The sequence below is a fragment of the Salvelinus sp. IW2-2015 genome, linkage group LG36, assembly GCF_002910315.2.
Source record: "Salvelinus sp. IW2-2015 linkage group LG36, ASM291031v2, whole genome shotgun sequence".
In the NCBI taxonomy this organism is placed as follows: Eukaryota; Metazoa; Chordata; class Actinopteri; order Salmoniformes; family Salmonidae; genus Salvelinus; species Salvelinus sp. IW2-2015.
Window position 1 is genome coordinate 34,276,756 of NC_036875.1, and position 16,609 is coordinate 34,293,364.

General features: G+C 40.9%; 1 protein-coding gene across 1 annotated transcript; it reads left to right on the top strand.

Moving 5' to 3' along the window:
* The first annotated feature begins 7,200 nt into the window (after positions 1 to 7,200).
* On the top strand, positions 7,201 to 13,951 carry LOC111959335 (uncharacterized). Its single transcript, XM_023980833.2, has 6 exons — positions 7,201 to 7,281; positions 7,478 to 7,720; positions 7,833 to 8,135; positions 13,050 to 13,106; positions 13,253 to 13,495; positions 13,619 to 13,951. Exons 1-6 carry the CDS (start codon positions 7,270 to 7,272, stop codon positions 13,898 to 13,900), a joined length of 1,140 nt encoding a protein of 379 aa, XP_023836601.2. The 5' UTR covers positions 7,201 to 7,269; the 3' UTR covers positions 13,901 to 13,951.
* Positions 13,952 to 16,609: the final 2,658 nt, after the last annotated feature.

Here is a 16,609-nt window from a genome sequence, read left to right on the forward strand (position 1 = left end):
TTCTTAAAAGTTGTACACACAAACAGGGTTCCATTGTCTGTCATCAGACACTGGGGAACCCCATGGACAGCCTGTCAAATCACAGTGGTGCTCCTCATTTCTGACAAGGTAGTCCAATTTAAACCAGCCTGAAAACGAGTCCACCAGGACCAAGTGTATCTTGCCCTGCCATCCGAACATGTCTGCAGCAGTCATCGACCAGGGCAGTTCAGGTATGTCATGCAACAGAATTAGCTCCTTAGCCTAATGTGGTTGAAGAGCATTACAGGGAGCACAGCCTTCCTCTCTATGTCAGTATACATTGAGGGCCCGTACATAGTCTCCCTTGCTCTACATTTTGTTGTCTCAGCCCCTGGGTGCCCTTGATGCAGTTGGCCTGTATAGAATTCAGCAGCCTTTGACCCCGCAGTACTAGCCCATTCTGTACTGTAAACTATTCTTTAATGGCATAATAGGGGCGCACGTCTTGGGGAAGCTCCGTTGACAATTTTGGCCAGCCATTCAGATTGACTTCTCTGAGGCGCTGGCATGTGATGTCTATTGCCACTGCAGCCACCACATTAAAAAATACTACAGTTTACTATAGAATACTACAGTACTTATACTACACACTGTAGAGTCCCTCGATCATGTGTAGTACCTACTATAGAATGTTGTATTATAATGCAGAATACTATAGTAAATACTACGGTATTATCCACACAAAAAACACTGTATTAAATACTACGGTAATGTTCCCCAAAAAACTACAGTCCGTAAAAACACAACACTTTTTTAACTCCCCTCCCCCATATCGCAATTTGTGCCACCCATACAGTAAGTGAGAAACGTACATGCCATGTATAGACTAAATATTGTGTTCCCTACAGCTTATAGAAAAGAGCTGAAAATTTGCTATTTTAGTATTTCTTAAGTAGGTTTCCTGAAAGTAGATGTCCTCCACTTCTAAATCAAAGATAATAAAACAAAAGCACTATAGTAAATACTACAGTAATGTCATCACCAATACTGCAGTACTACAGTATACTACAAGCCTAAAAACACTACATTAATTACTATAATATATACTACAGTTTTCTTTTACACGGTATTTATACTATAGTTGACTGTAAACACTACAGTATACTACAGAATACTACAGTAAATATTACAGTAAACACTATAGGGAATACTACAGTATAGCGCAAAAAAACTACAGTGAATACTATAGTATTTTTTTATGTGGGCCCTTAACTCCTCAGTCTGACGAGAGGACAGAACCTGCAGAGTCATGGCATCATGAGGCAAGGAGCTGTATATACAGTAGCTAACGCCCTGTCATGGGCTCACCTCCCTACGACGGACCCGGAGAAGTCCTACAGTAGGATTCCTCCGGGTCCGTCGTAGGGAGGTGAGCCCATGACAGGGCATTAGCTATATACAGCTCCTTGCCTCTTTTGTAAACCACATCCGAATTGGAGCATTGAAGGTTCATCATGATCCCCTGCAGACGTGAGGATGCAGTGTGCAGAGCATTCTGCAGCATAGTGATTAGAGTTTGGTGGTCCCTCTCCACCACCACTGCTCGCCCCGTATATGAAGTCATAAAACTTTGTACAGGTGAAAACAAGATCCAACATCTCCTCCTCTATCTGAGTGTAACGTGTCTCCATCAGTGCATCAGTGCTCTTAATGCAAATGCCACTGGCCTACTTTGTTGTAGACATACTGCTCCGAGACCATGCTGGGACTCATCTTCAGATATCACCACTGGTTTGCCCCAATCATAGTAATGGAGTCCTGGTTGGCTTGACAGCAGCTCTTTCCGTTTTTGTGAAGCCAGCGTCATGTTGCTCCTGCCAGCACCATTCGGTATCTGGATGATACCAGGTGGTTGGTAGGGAACAGTGATCCCACAAGAAATCTTCAAAGTAACTATACATGTACAAGGTAGGAAAATAGGCTAATAAGGAATGTTATGGAATTGCTAAATAAGAAAATAATTGCAAAATGAAAACCATTTAACGAGTTTGTTGGTTTTGGTTTTATTATTTGAAAAAACTGTCATGTGACATTACGTTGAACTTGTTGTGAACCTAGTCATTTGATATCACCATCTTAAATAAGCATGCCCCATTCAAGAAATTTAGAACCAGGAACAGATATAGCCCTTGGTTCTCTCCAGACCTGACTGCCCTAAACCAACACAAAAATATCCTATGGCGTTCTGCATTCGCTTCGAACAGCCCCCGTGATATGCAACTTTTCATGGAAGATAGAAACCAATATACACAGGCAGTTAGAAAAGCCAAGGCTAGCTTTTTCAAGCAGATATTTGCTTCCTGCAACACAAACTCAAAAAAGTTCTGGGACACTGTAAAGTCCATGGAGAATAAGAACACCTCCTCCCAGCTGCCCACTGCACTGAGGACAGGAAACACTGTCACCACCGATAAATCCACTATAATTGAGATTTTCAATAAGCATTTTTCTACGGCTGGCCATGCTTTCCACCTGGCTACCCCTACCCCGGACAACAGCACTGCACCCCCCACAGCAACTCCCCCAAGCCTTCCCCATTTCTCCTTCTCCCAAATCCAGTCAGTTGATGTTCTGAAAGAGCTGCAAAATCTGGACCCCTACAAATCAACCGGGCTAGACAATCTGGACCCTTTCTTTCTAAAATTATCTGCCGAAATTGTTGCAACCACTATTACTAGCCTGTTCAACCTCTCTTTCGTGTCGTCTGAGATTCCAAAAGATTCATCCCCCTCTTCAAAGGGGGGGACACTCTTGACCCAAACTGCTACAGACCTATATCTATCCTACCCTGCCTTTCTAAGGTCTTCGAAAGTCAAGTCAACAAACAGATTACCGACCATTTAGAATTCCACCATACCTTCTCCGCTATGCAATCTGGTTTCAGAGCTGGTCATGGGTGCCACGCTCAAGGTCCTAAACGATATCCTAAAACGATAAGAAACAATACTGTGCAGCCGTATTCATTGGCCTGGCCAAGGCTTTCGACTCTGTCAATCACCACATCCTCATCGGCAGACTCGATAGCCTTGGTTTCTCAAATGATTGCCTCGCCTGGTTCACCAACTTATTCTCTGATAGAGTTCAGTGTGTCAAATCGGAGGGCCTGTTGTCCGGGCCTATGGCAGTCTCTATGGGGGTGCCACAGGGTTCAATTCTTGGACCGACTCTCTTCTCTGTATACATCAATGATGTTGCTCTTGCTGCAAGTGAGTCTCTGATCCACCTCTACGCAGACGACACCATTCTGTATACTTCTGGCCCTTCTTTGGACACTGTGTTAACAACCCTCCAGACGAGCTTCAATGCCATACAACTCTCCTTCCATGGCCTCCATGGCCTCTTAAATACAAGTAAAACTAAATGCATGCTCTTCAACCGATCGCTGCCTGCACCTGCCCGCCCGTCCAACATCACTACTCTGGACGGTTATGACAACTACAAATACCTAGGTGTCTGGTTAGACTGTAAACTCTCCTTCCAGACTCACATCAAACATCTCCAATCCAAAGTTACATTTAGAACTGGCTTCCTATTTCGCAACAAAGCATCCTTCACTCATGCTGCCAAACATACCCTTGTAAAACTGACCATCCTACCGATCCTCGACTTCGGCGATGTCATTTACAAAATAGCCTCCAATACCCTACTCAATAAATTGGATGCAGTCTATCACAGTGCCATCTGTTTTGTCACCAAAGCCCCATATACTACTCACCACTGCGACCTGTACGCTCTTGTTGGCTGGCCCTCGCTTCATACTCGTCACCAAACCCACTGGCTCCAGGTCATCTACAAGACCCTGCTAGGTAAAGTCCCCCCTTATCTCAGCTCGCTGGTCACCATAGCAGCACCCACCTGTAGCACGCGCTCCAGCAGGTAAATCTCTCTGGTCACCCCCAAAACCAATTCTTCCTTTGGCCGCTTCTCCTTACAGTTCTCTGCTGCCAATGACTGGAATGAACTACAAAAATCTCTGACACTGGAAACACTTCTCAACAACATCTCCCTCACTAGCTTTAAGCACCAGCTGTCAGAGCAGCTCACAGATAACTGCAACTGTACATAGCCCATCTATAATTTAGCCCAAACAACTACCTCTCCCCCTACTGTATTTATTTATTTATTTATTTTGCTCCTTTGCACCCCATTATTTCTATCTCTACTTTACAACTGTCTCTTATACACATCTAGATGTGTATAAGAGACAGCTCTTCAACCGATCGCTGCCTGCACCTGCCCGCCCGTCCAACATCACTACTCTGGACGGTTATGACAACTACAAATACCTAGGTGTCTGGTTAGACTGTAAACTCTCCTTCCAGACTCACATCAAACATCTCCAATCCAAAGTTACATTTAGAACTGGCTTCCTATTTCGCAACAAAGCATCCTTCACTCATGCTGCCAAACATACCCTTGTAAAACCTGTCTCTTATACACATCTAGATGTGTATAAGAGACAGGTATATAACGGGGCAGCAGGTCGCCTAGTGGTTAGAGCATTGGGCCAGTAACTGAAAGGTTGCTGGATCAAATCCCTGAGCTGACAAGGTAAAAATCTGTCGTTCTGCCCCTGAACAAGGCAGTTAACCCACTGTTCCTAGGCCGTCATTGTAAATAAGAATGTGTTCTTAAATGACTTGCCTAGTTAAATAAAGGTTCAATATAATTTTTTAAAATAATTTCATTCCACCAATAGTGTGGAAACTACACCCAACCTCCTTTCTTTACCATAGAGAGACCCCACCCCCTTTCTACTACCATTAATTGTATTTTATTTTATTTGGGCAAAATACCTATACACATATGTACAATGTGTTCCCAGAGGATAGAACTTAAAAGTATTCATTAAAACACTTATTTCCAAAGTGGTCCTCGCCATAGTGAGACCCCACCCCCTTTCTACTACCGTAGTGAGACCCCACCCCCTTTCTACTACCATTGAGACTGCTGTGGGTCATGTTACTGGATCATGTTACTGATGTCCCTATGCAATTCCAAGTTTTTACATTGTAGTTACATATTCAGGTACTGAGTATATAGGCATACTGTTAGGATAGGAAACACATTCACATTTTTATATGTATCAGATTTGACCAAACTTAAATTATTTCTAGCTAAACTTCGCCTCACCTTATATTTGTATAATGTATAATTGGAAATGTATAATTTGATATTGTATTATATTCGCATGCCGCAAATATACTGTGTAGCAACAATATATCATTAAAAAGTACATTATTAAAAAGTGTATTATAAAAAATATATATAAGACTAGTCAGTACATTTGAAGTGTAATTGCAGTACATTATCTACTTATATGATATATTATATATCCTACAAGTATTCACACCCCTTGACTTTTTTTGTGTTACAGCCTGAATTTAAAATGGATTAAATGTAGATTTTTTTGTCACGGGCAGAGGAATTATGCAACAAAAAAATGTACTAATTAATTTAAAATGAAAAACTGAAATGTCTTAAGTCATTAATTATTCAACACCTTTGCTATGGCAAGACTAATTACATTCAGGAGCAAACAAGTCACATACAAAATAGATTGCATCGGACTCTGTGTGCAATAATAGTGTTTAACATGATTTTTGAATGATTACCTCATCTCTGTACCCCACACATATAATTATCTGTAAGGTCCCTCAGTCGAGCAGGGAATTTCAAACACAGATTTAACCACAAAGACCAGGGAGGTTTTCAAATGCCTCACTAAGAAGGACACCTATTGGTAGATGGGTAAACATATAAAAAATCTGACATGGTGAAGTTGGTGCATGGTGAGCATGGTGAAGTTATTCATTTCACTTTTGATGGTGTATCAACAAACCTGGTCATTACAAACGTACAGGCATCTTTCCAAACTCAATTGCCGGAGAGTAAGGTAACCGCTCAGGGATTTCACCATGAATTCACATTTCAACAGGTTCATAAACTAAAACACAAGGTCAAATATACACTGGAGTTTCTTACCAAGAAGACAGTGAATGTTCCTGAGTGGCCTAGTTACAGTTTTGACTTAAATCTCCTTGAAAATCTATGGCAAGACCAGAGAATGGTTGTCTAGCAATGATCAACAACCAATTATTATTTTTTAAAGATTAATGGGCAAATGTTGCACAATCCAGGTGTGGAAACCTCTTTGAGAAATACTCACAGCTGTAATTGCTGCCAAGGGTGTGTCTACTGTACAAAGTATTGACTCAGGGGTGTGAGTTATTTTTGTAAATTAGATATTTCTGTATTTCATTTTCAATAAATTTGCAAAAATGTCTAAAAACATGTTTTCACTTTGTCATTATGGAGTATCATGTGTAGATGAGAAAAAAATCTATTGAATCAATTTTGAATTCAGGCTGTACACAACAAAATGTGGAATAAGTCAAGGGCTATGAATACTTTCTGAAGGCACTGTAAGTGAATAGTGTGTACCTACATTGCAATTATACCTGCATATACAGTATCTACAGTGTAAATTCCTAAATGATTGCTGGGCATTAGCGGACAGGTGATGAAAGTGAAATAAAAAATCTTCATAGTTACTAGTTACATAGTGGCCATCTGATGTTTGAATACATTTACTGAAGATTTCTGCATATCATTTTTGTATTGACAAGAGACACTTTGAGCAAAAACTATTACTGTGATAAAAGCAAGTGACATTAAATAAACACAGGTCTAAATTATATACAATTCCTATTTGTAGACTTTGAGCTCATCAATATAAATATATTCCTAAGAACGTATGCCCTTTGTTGGTATCATTAGGCCAGAATAATGACAAAGTCTTAAGTATTTAATAACATATTTCTGAGGAATATGTTTCAGAATGCTATTCTACAATAATGAATAAAGCCAGACACGAATGTCAAGTTCAATCGCCATATTGCTATAATACCTAATGTAACAACCATATGTTTTTACATACGTAGAGTCAATAATATACACTATATGTATAATACGTTGTCATGAATGTTTAGAATCTTCTGTTTTACTCTTTATATGTTGAACACAATATGGACACAGATGCACCTGCGACAGAAAAGCATACAGAGACAGATAATAACCCTTTGAAGTCCACACTGAACAGTAGCCCCTGTGCTGTGTTGTTGAGTCAGGACTTTACACAATGAGAGGCTACAGATTCTTTGGGTGTTGGACAGGTATAAAAGTTAGGGCTAACACAGACAGGAATTCAGTGCAGTCACAGCGCAGTCCTGAAGAACAAACGTCATCATGATGGGCAAGGTATGAACCTGAGCATAATTTTCCCTCTGATTCTTCTATCTATATGTGATAGACTGTTTGACATCTACAACAATTTCATAATGTCAGACATAGTTTTGGGGTAAATGTAGTTCAAGTTCAATGTCGATTTAGTTAATTATCTATTGAGCTTCTCTCTTCATGACAGTATTACTCACAGACCCTATGTCATCCCCAGATCATCTTCTACGAGGACAAGAACTTCCAGGGTCGTTCCTATGAAACCAGCTCCGACTGCCCTGAGTTGACCTCCTACCTGAGCAAGTGCCACTCCTGCAGGGTTGAGAGCGGCAACTTCATGGTGTACGATCGCCCTAACTTCATGGGAAACCAGTACTTCATGAGGAAGGGAGAGTACTCTGACTACATGAGTATGATGGGAATGAGGGAGTGCATCAGGTCCTGCCGCATGATCCCCATGGTAGGTTGAACGTTGGTAAATGTTTTGATGGTGGTATTCTCATACAAAATGAGTTTGTTAATAATTTCACTGATCAATAAAGTAACCCTATAATGTTCTTTCCTCCTAACAGCACAAAGGAAACTTCAGGATGAGGATCTACGAGAGGGAGAATTTCGGAGGTCAGATGCACGAGATGATGGACGACTGTGACTCCATCCAGGAGCGTTACCGTATGTCCGACTGCCAGTCCTGCAACGTGATGGACGGCCACTGGCTGATGTACGAGCAGCCCCACTTCAGAGGCAGGCAGATGTACATGAGGCCTGGAGAGTACAGGAACTTCAGAGAGATGGGCATGGGAATGGGTGGCATGGGCAGCATGAGTGGCATGAGGTGCATGAGCATGAGGCGTATCATGGACAACATGTCTATGTAAATGCTCCAATGTTTAATGAAAAATGTATTTCTGGTTGGTCTCTGTGGGACGATTCATGAAAGGTTAAAAAATAAAAACATTTTAACCCCAAAATCTGAGTTTGAGTGATTTGTTATCAGTGACATGGTATATTTACTTTAATTTAAATACCACATAAAATGTTTTTAAAAATCACAACTATCTACTACATACTAATACAAAATATATTGTTATACAAAAAAGCAAGAAATAAAATACGTACAAATTATAAGAAAATAATATAAAGAACGAAAAAGGAGAATTTTTGTGCTTTTTAAAAGAAACAAAAAATGTCTTAAAAATACTTATTTCAGTTTGTGAGACATGGTTACTTAACCTACATTTACAGAAAAAATGTAGTTGAAATTGATTCACTTCGACATAATTACATCTATAACAATTGGTGTATAATTAAAAACTGTGAAATATATTTTCTATATCCAAAATAATTGGATTTTCAGCTGTTTGAAGCTGGTGTACATGGTGTACACAAAAACTAAACTTAAGAATGGGAAGCATAGAAATAGCACACATAGAACAGATCTACCGCTTCTTAGACTTGCTTTCAATGAAAATTAAAGATCTATAAGTCACACATATTGCAGAAATTGCCTTTGCTAAGAACCTATTTTTGTTTCTTTTTGACAATTTTAATTGAAAACAATCACATTAAGTTACTTAATTGTTACCTAGAAATTATTTGATATTGATATAAAAATGGCTGCATTGGACCTTTAATGAAGGCAAATAATTAGACATGTAATATGTCCAGAAGATTTTCACACAGTTGCCTTATTTTGTTCAGAACATCAGTCACAAACCATTTGCATGTTCTATGTTAAACTCTCAGCGGTTACACCAGCAGTGGTGAAATTGGGAGGGGGTACGTGGGAGTGGGAGTTCATAAAGTGAAAATCTCTGTTATTGGTTGTTACTGGCTGATAAGATGCTGTCAAACAATCTTACCATAAAAATATTTACCGTTTCAACTTTAAAAAATTAGTTACCAGACTTAAAATGCTAAGTTGTATATTATTAAAAAAAAATCCAATCTCAACTTGATTTCCTGATTTGACATAACTTCTGATAACATTTTAACAAAGCAGGGTATTTCATATCTATATTTCAAAGTTACCCTGCTGCCTTAATGTTAAGAAAAGTTGTTCAAATAGCTGATGCAAAAAAAAAGTTAAGTTGCCATTAACGGAGCGGTTATGTACAGTAGGTTCAACTTCAACAAAATATACCATTATTAATCCTCAAATCAGACAATACATACAATTTTCCAACACCATCAAGTGCATAAATCTTCACCACTTACAGTTCATTTGGAAAGTAATTCAGACCCCTTGACTTCTTCCACATTTTGTTACATTACAGCCTTATTCTAAAATTGATTAAATCGTTTTTTCCCCTCATCAATCTACACACAATACCCCATAATGACAAAGCAAAAACAGGTTATTTGATTTTTCTGCAAAATTTTTAAAAAATTATTAACTAAAATTTCACATTTACACAGGGGCGCATCTTTGGTTTAAGAAGTGGGGGGGACATATTATATATACATTGTAACGGTTGTCGTCTGGAGGAGAAGAAGAGGACCAAGGTGCAGCGTGGTAATTGTTCATCTTGTTTAATGAAGGTGAACACTCAAAATACAAAAACAACAAATGTGAAAAACCGAAACAGTACTGTCTGGTGCAGACACACAAAGACCGAAAACAACCACCCACAAAACCCAACACAAAACAGGCTACCTAAATATGGTTCCCAATCAGGGACAACGATTGACAGCTGCCTCTGATTGAGAACCATATCAGGCCAAACACAGAAATAGCAAAACATAGAAATACAAACATAGACTGCCCACCCCAACTCACGCCCTGACTATACTAAATAAAGACAAAACAAAGGAAATAAAGGTCAGAACGTGACATACATACAGAAATTGCGCTTTGCTAAGAAGCTATTTTTGTTTCTTTTTGACCATTTTAATTGAAAACAATCACAGTAAGGTACTTAATTGTTACCCAGAAATGATTTGATATTGAGATAGAAATGGCTGCATTGGGCCTCCTTAAGAGTCTATTGACGCACCCGAGAGTAACAGAATAAAAAAAATCCCCATCAAAATCCATCAATTTTAATCCTCAGCATCTTCCTATGTCGGCCTTCTGCATCTATGGTGGAAGGTGGCCGAGCTACAGCGAAGTTAGTCAGACCATGAGAATTTCCTAAAATCGGTCTTCTCACGAAAACGTCAGCAGCATCCGAAAAAGGGGAGACTCTCACGAACACGATGGTGTTCTCCGTTTTGCTCTACGACCCCCACAAGTGTCACGGGACTCGTCTGAAGGTAACCCAAACAAATGAATGGAGGTGGTTTGGTGAAAACAAAAATAAAGGGTGAAATACGTACAGTGGGGAGAACAAGTATTGGATACACTGACGATTTTGCAGGTTTTCCTACTTCCTACTAATTTTTATCATAGGTACACTTCAACTGTGAGAGACGGAATCTAAAACAAAAATCCAGAAAATCACATTGTATGATTTTTAAGTAATTAATTTGCATTTTATTGCATGACATAAGTATTTGATACATCAAAAAAGCAGAACTTAATATTTGGTACAGAAACCTTTGTTTGCAATTACAGAGATCATACGTTTCCTGTAGTTCTTGACCAGGTTTGCACACACTGCAGCAGGCAATTTTGGCCACTCCTCCAATACAGACCTTCCCAGAATCCTTCAGGTTTCGGGGCTGTCGCTGGGCAATATCGGACTTTCAGCTCCTCCAAAGATTTTCTATTGGGTTCAGGTCTGGAGACTGGCTAGGCCACTCCAGGACCTTGAGATGCTTCTTACGGAGCCACTCCTTAGTTGCCCTGGCTGTGTGTTTCGGGTCGTTGTCATGCTGGAAGACCCAGCCACGACCCATCTTCAATGCTCTTACTGAGGGAAGGAGGTTGTTGGCCAAGATCTCGCCATACATGGCCCCATCCATCCTCCCCTCAATACGGTGCAGTCATCCTGTCCCCTTTGCAGAAAAGCATCCCCAAAGAATGATGTTTCCACCTCCATGCTTCACGGTTGGGATGGTGTTCTTGGGGTTGTACTCATCCTTCTTCTTCCTCCAAACACGGCGAGTGGAGTTTAGACCAAAAAGCTCTATTTTTGTCTCATCAGACCATGACCTTCTCCCATTCCTCTCTGGATCATCCAGATGGTCATTGGCAACCTCAGACAGGCCTGGACATGCGCTGGCTTGAGCAGGGGGACCTTGCGTGCGCTGCAGGATTTTAATCCATCGACCGTAGTGTGTACTAATGGTTTTCTTGAGACTGTGGTCCCAGCTCTCTTCAGGTCATTGACAGTCCTGCCGTGTAGTTCTGGGCTGATCCCTCACCTTCCCATGATCATTGATGCCCCACGAGGTGAGATCTTGCATGGAGCCCCAGACCGAGGTGATTGACCGTCATCTTGAACTTCTTCCATTTTCTAATAATTGCGCCAACAGTTGTTGCCTTCTCACCAAGCTGCTTGCCTATTGTCCTGTAGCCCATCTCAGCCTTGTGCAGGTCTACAATTTTATCCCCGATGTCCTTAGACAGCTCTCTGGTCTTGGCCATTGTGGAGAGTTGGAGTCTGTTTGATTGAGTGTGTGGACAGGTGTCTTTTATACAGGTAACGAGTTCAAACAGGTGCAGTTAATACAGGTAATGAGTGGCGAACAGGAGGGCTTCTTAAAGAAAAACTAACAGAGTCTGTGGAGCCGGAACTTATCTTACTGGTTGGTAGGTGATCAAATACTTATGTCATGCAATAAAATGCAAATTAATTACTTAAAAATCATACAATGTGATTTTCTGGATTTTTGTTTTAGATTCCGTCTCTCACAGTTGAAGTGTACCTATGATAAAAATTACAGACCTCTACATGCTTTGTAAGTAGGAAAACCTGCAAAATCGGCAGTGTATCAAATACTTGTTCTCCCCACTGTATGTGTAAAAAAAAAACGTTAATATTTCCTGAGCTTTCTTATATCTCTTAGATATCGGACAAACACTTCAAAAACGTGTTCCTTATGATTTATTTTTTTACTCTCCTTTTTTCTATTTATGAATGTGTTATTTATTGCGCTTCTATGGACTATAGTAGTAAAGGCCAAATTTTTACCTAAAGGGGTCCTAAAATTCAAAATCAAATAGCTAAATGATCCATGGTATGACCAGCTTAAAACAATTCCATATGTTAGCTTAGTAAAATCCCTCCCAATGGCTTAGACTTGTAGAGGTTGAAGCAAATATAGTATAATGATTAAACAATAACAAAAACCAAAGGCCAGAATAAAACATCCTAAAGCAGGGTTTCCAAAACTACAAAATATGTTACAGTGTTCTGCGAGAGCTTAATCCTAATTTAACACCTTATTTTAGACTTATTTTAGACATATCCATCAAACTATGTGATTGTTATATATTTTCTTAACTCATTTGTTTGCATCTATACACAGTAGTTAACTGGCACGTGAAACCAAAATGAAAGCTGTTGGTATAGATTTATGGATTATGTCACGGCTATAGCATTAAAAACGAACTCAAGCAAAATAACACTTTCACTGAACATGTTTCACTAAATATCTGGTGTGTTTTGAAATGTGTAAAACAGACCATTGTATACTGCTTTGAAAAGCTCAGTTGTATTGACTTCTAAATGGGAAAACCTATTCTAAAGTCTTCTAGGGACCCAGTCACATGGAAATGTAGGGAAAGCACTTCAGCACTCTACAGGCCTCTATACTGTGTTGCTGGGTCAGGGGTTTACACAATGGGACCCACAGATTCTCTGGGTTAGGTCAGGTATAAAAGTAAGTGTTAAAACAGGCAGGACACCAGTGCAGCAGCAGCACAGCTCAAAGAAACAACCGCAACCATGATGGGCAAGGTAGGCAGAGTGTTTCATACTATAATTTTAAGTTGTACGTTTAATGCTTGACTAATGGCTGGTTCAAAGGAAATCATAATTGCAATATCTTTCAAAATATTTATTTGATAATAATATTTCCATATATTTTATTGTTGTGTTTTCAGATCATCTTCTACGAGGACAAGAACTTCCAGGGTCGTTCCTATGAGACCAGCCAGGACTGCCCTGACATGTCCTCCTACCTGAGCAGGTGCCACTCCTGCAGGGTTGAGAGTGGCTGCTTCATGGTGTACGATCGCCCTAACTTCATGGGAAACCAGTACTTCATGAAGAGGGGAGAGTACTCTGACTACCAGCGCATGATGGGAATGAATGACTGCATCAGGTCCAGCCGCATGATCCCCATGGTATGTTGAAAATATGTCATCTTAAAATAGACTAATCTTGTCATTGAAAATAAAACTCTCCTAATACACAAGTTTAATATATAATTTATCTGATCAATGAAACCTGTTCTTTCCTCCTAACAGCACAAAGGAAACTTCAGGATGAGGATCTACGAGAGGGAGAACTTTGGAGGTCAGATGCACGAGATGATGGACGACTGTGACTCCATCCAGGAGCGTTACCGTATGTCTGACTGCCAGTCCTGCAATGTGATGGACGGCCACTGGCTGATGTACGAGCAGCCCCACTTCAGAGGCAGGCAGATGTACATGAGGCCTGGAGAGTACAGGAGCTTCAGGGATATGGGAATGAGTGGAATGAGGTTCATGAGCATGAGACGTATCATGGACAACATGTCTATGTAAATTCCTCAAATGTATGAAAATTGTTGATTAAAATGTTTTCAAATACTATAACTGCTAAATTGTCTTCTTTTGTGATTATTACACTCAGAGCACTCCGTGTTTAAGCATTTCACTATTTCACTCCCTACATCTTTAACATTTCAAAGTTTCTGTGTAATGTAGATATGAATGTGTACAATAGATGTATGCTGGATGTAAAATAATATCCAGGGATATCTCAGATCTTTACATGCTATTTTGCGATGCACAATTTTAAGGATTTTCAAAGAAACTAACTTTCAAAATCAAGATAACAGAGTTATCTAAAATAATAATTCTAGGGTAGGAGGAAGGTTAGCAACAATTAATTTGCATTTGTTTACAAATCGTATATGGTCCCGTGGTCCCGTGTGGCTCAGTTGGTAGAGCATGGCGCTTGCAACGCCAGGGTTGTGGGTTCATTCCCCACGGGGGGACCAGGATGAATATGTATGAACTTTCCAAATTGTAAGTCGCTCTGGATAAGAGCGTCAGCTAAATGACTTAAATGTAAATGTATATCTATGAAACCAGTCAAGGTGTGATTACACATATCGCAAACAAGTGTAAAAGTTGTAAGTACTATGTATCAATGTGTAGCTACAGTGCCTAGTGAAAGTCTACACATCCCTTGCAAAGCCTTATAATGTAATCTAAAAATATGATTATATTAGATGTTTGTCCTACTGATGTACACAACCTACTCCACATGTTCAAAGTAAGACAAAAATGATAGAATATTTTCCAAATTAATTCCAAATACATTTTTGTTTTTATTTTGTATTAGGAACATTTTCTAAAATTTTTCTTTCATTTTGAAAAAGAGAAGGTTTTGTAGATCGGTAAGAAAAATATAAAATGCATGTATTTAGCTACACATGTAGGTAGACATTTAGGTGCAGTACACATTTAGGTACACATTAAGGTACAGTACACATTTAGTGTCACGCCCTGGCCTTAGTATTATTTGTTTTCTTTATTATTTTAGTTAGGTCAGGGTGTGACATGGGGTATGTGTGTGTTTTGGGTGATTATATGGTATAGGGGGTGTTGGTTAGAGTGTATGGGTTTGTGTTGAGTGAATGTTTCTAGGGAAGTCTATGGTTGAGTGAATGTGTCTAGTTATGTCTATGGTTGCCTGAGTGGTTCTCAATCAGAGACAGATGTTTTTCATTTGTCTCTGATTGGGAGCCATATTTAAGGTGGCCATAGGCATCATGTATTTGTGGGTAATTGTCTATGTTGAAACGTTTGTAGCCTGTTTGTGTGCACTACGTTTATAGCTTTACGGTCGTTTGTTTGTTTTGTTAGTTTTTGTAAGAGTGTTTTCTTTTCATGTTACGTCTTCGTCTTCAAAATAAAAGGAAGATGTATTCATATCCGCTGCGCCTTGGTCCGTCTCTCCTCCACACGATCGTGACAGAATTACCACCAAACAAGGATCAAGCAGCGTGATCAGTGGCAACAGGAGCAAGGACAAAGGATTCATGGACATGGGAGGAGATTTTGATGGAAAGGGACCTTGGGCACAACCGGGAGAATATCGCCTCCCTCGTGAAGAGCTGGAGGCAGCGAAAGCCGGAGGAGGCGATATGAGGAGGCAGCACGGAGGCAAGGCTGGAAGCCCGCAAGTACAACCAAAAATTTCTTGGGGGGGGCTTAGAGGTAGTGGGCCGAGGGCAGGTAGGAGACCTGCGCCCACTTCCCAGGCTAACCGTGGAGAGCGGGAGTACGGGCGGACACCGTGTTACGCAGTAGAGCGCACGGTGTCTCCTGTACGTGTTCATAGCCCGGTGCGGGTTATTCCACCTCCCCGCACTGGTAGGGCTAGATTGGGCATTGAGCCAGGTGCCATGAAGCCGGCTCAACGCGTCTGGTCTCCAGTGCGTCTCCTCGGGCCGGCTTACATGGCACCAGCCTTACGCATGGTGTCCCGGTTCGCCTACATAGCCGGGTCGGGTTATTCCACCTCGCACTGGGCGGGCGACTGGGACCATTCAACCAGGTAAGGTTGGGCAGTCTCGGTGCTCAAGGGAGTCAGTACGCCTGCACGGTCCGGTATTTCCGGCGCCACTCCGCCCCAGTCCAGTTCCACCAGTGACTCACCACGACACAGGCTTCCAGTGTGTCTCCAGAGCCCTGTTCCTCCTCCACGCACTCGTCCAATGGTGCGTGTCTCCCGCCATTACCACCTGTGCCTACGCCACGCACCAAGTCTCCTGTGCGTCTCCAGAGTCCTGTGCATCCTGTTGCTGCTCCCCGCACTAGCTTGAAGGGCGTGTCCCCAGCCGGTACCACCGTGCCGGCACCACGCATAGGCGTGTGCAAGATGTGGCGTAGCAGTCGGACGTGTGTTTGTATTGTCCTGTAGCGTGTAATAGTAAATAGTAAATAGTCTTCGTATTTTTCGTATACATTTCGTATATTTTTTAATTTCACTTTCCATCTAGGACTGAATATACATTCCTAAATTCCCGCTCACCCAATGTGTGTACGGACCTGCTATTTTTTATACTTTAGAACGTAACCCAAGCAGAAGCTAGCCAGATAACTAGCTACTAGCTAGTAGTCAGTTAGCCACTGCTGCGGTCTTCACCCTCAACTCGGACACAGCCAGCTTCAATACGGGCCAATACCTGCAGTCTGCAAGCCGATATCAACCGAGAGCATATAGGACTGCTTTTTCTCTAC

What these genes read in the sequence shown, in the direction of transcription:
- LOC111959335 (XM_023980833.2), top strand. An exon ending in TCATGGACAACATGTCTATG is followed by an intron (nt 8,136 to 13,049) that starts TAAATGCTCCAA and finishes TAAAACAGGCAG; the next exon opens with GACACCAGTGCAGCAGCAGC. An exon ending in CCGCAACCATGATGGGCAAG is followed by an intron (nt 13,107 to 13,252) that starts GTAGGCAGAGTG and finishes TTGTGTTTTCAG; the next exon opens with ATCATCTTCTACGAGGACAA.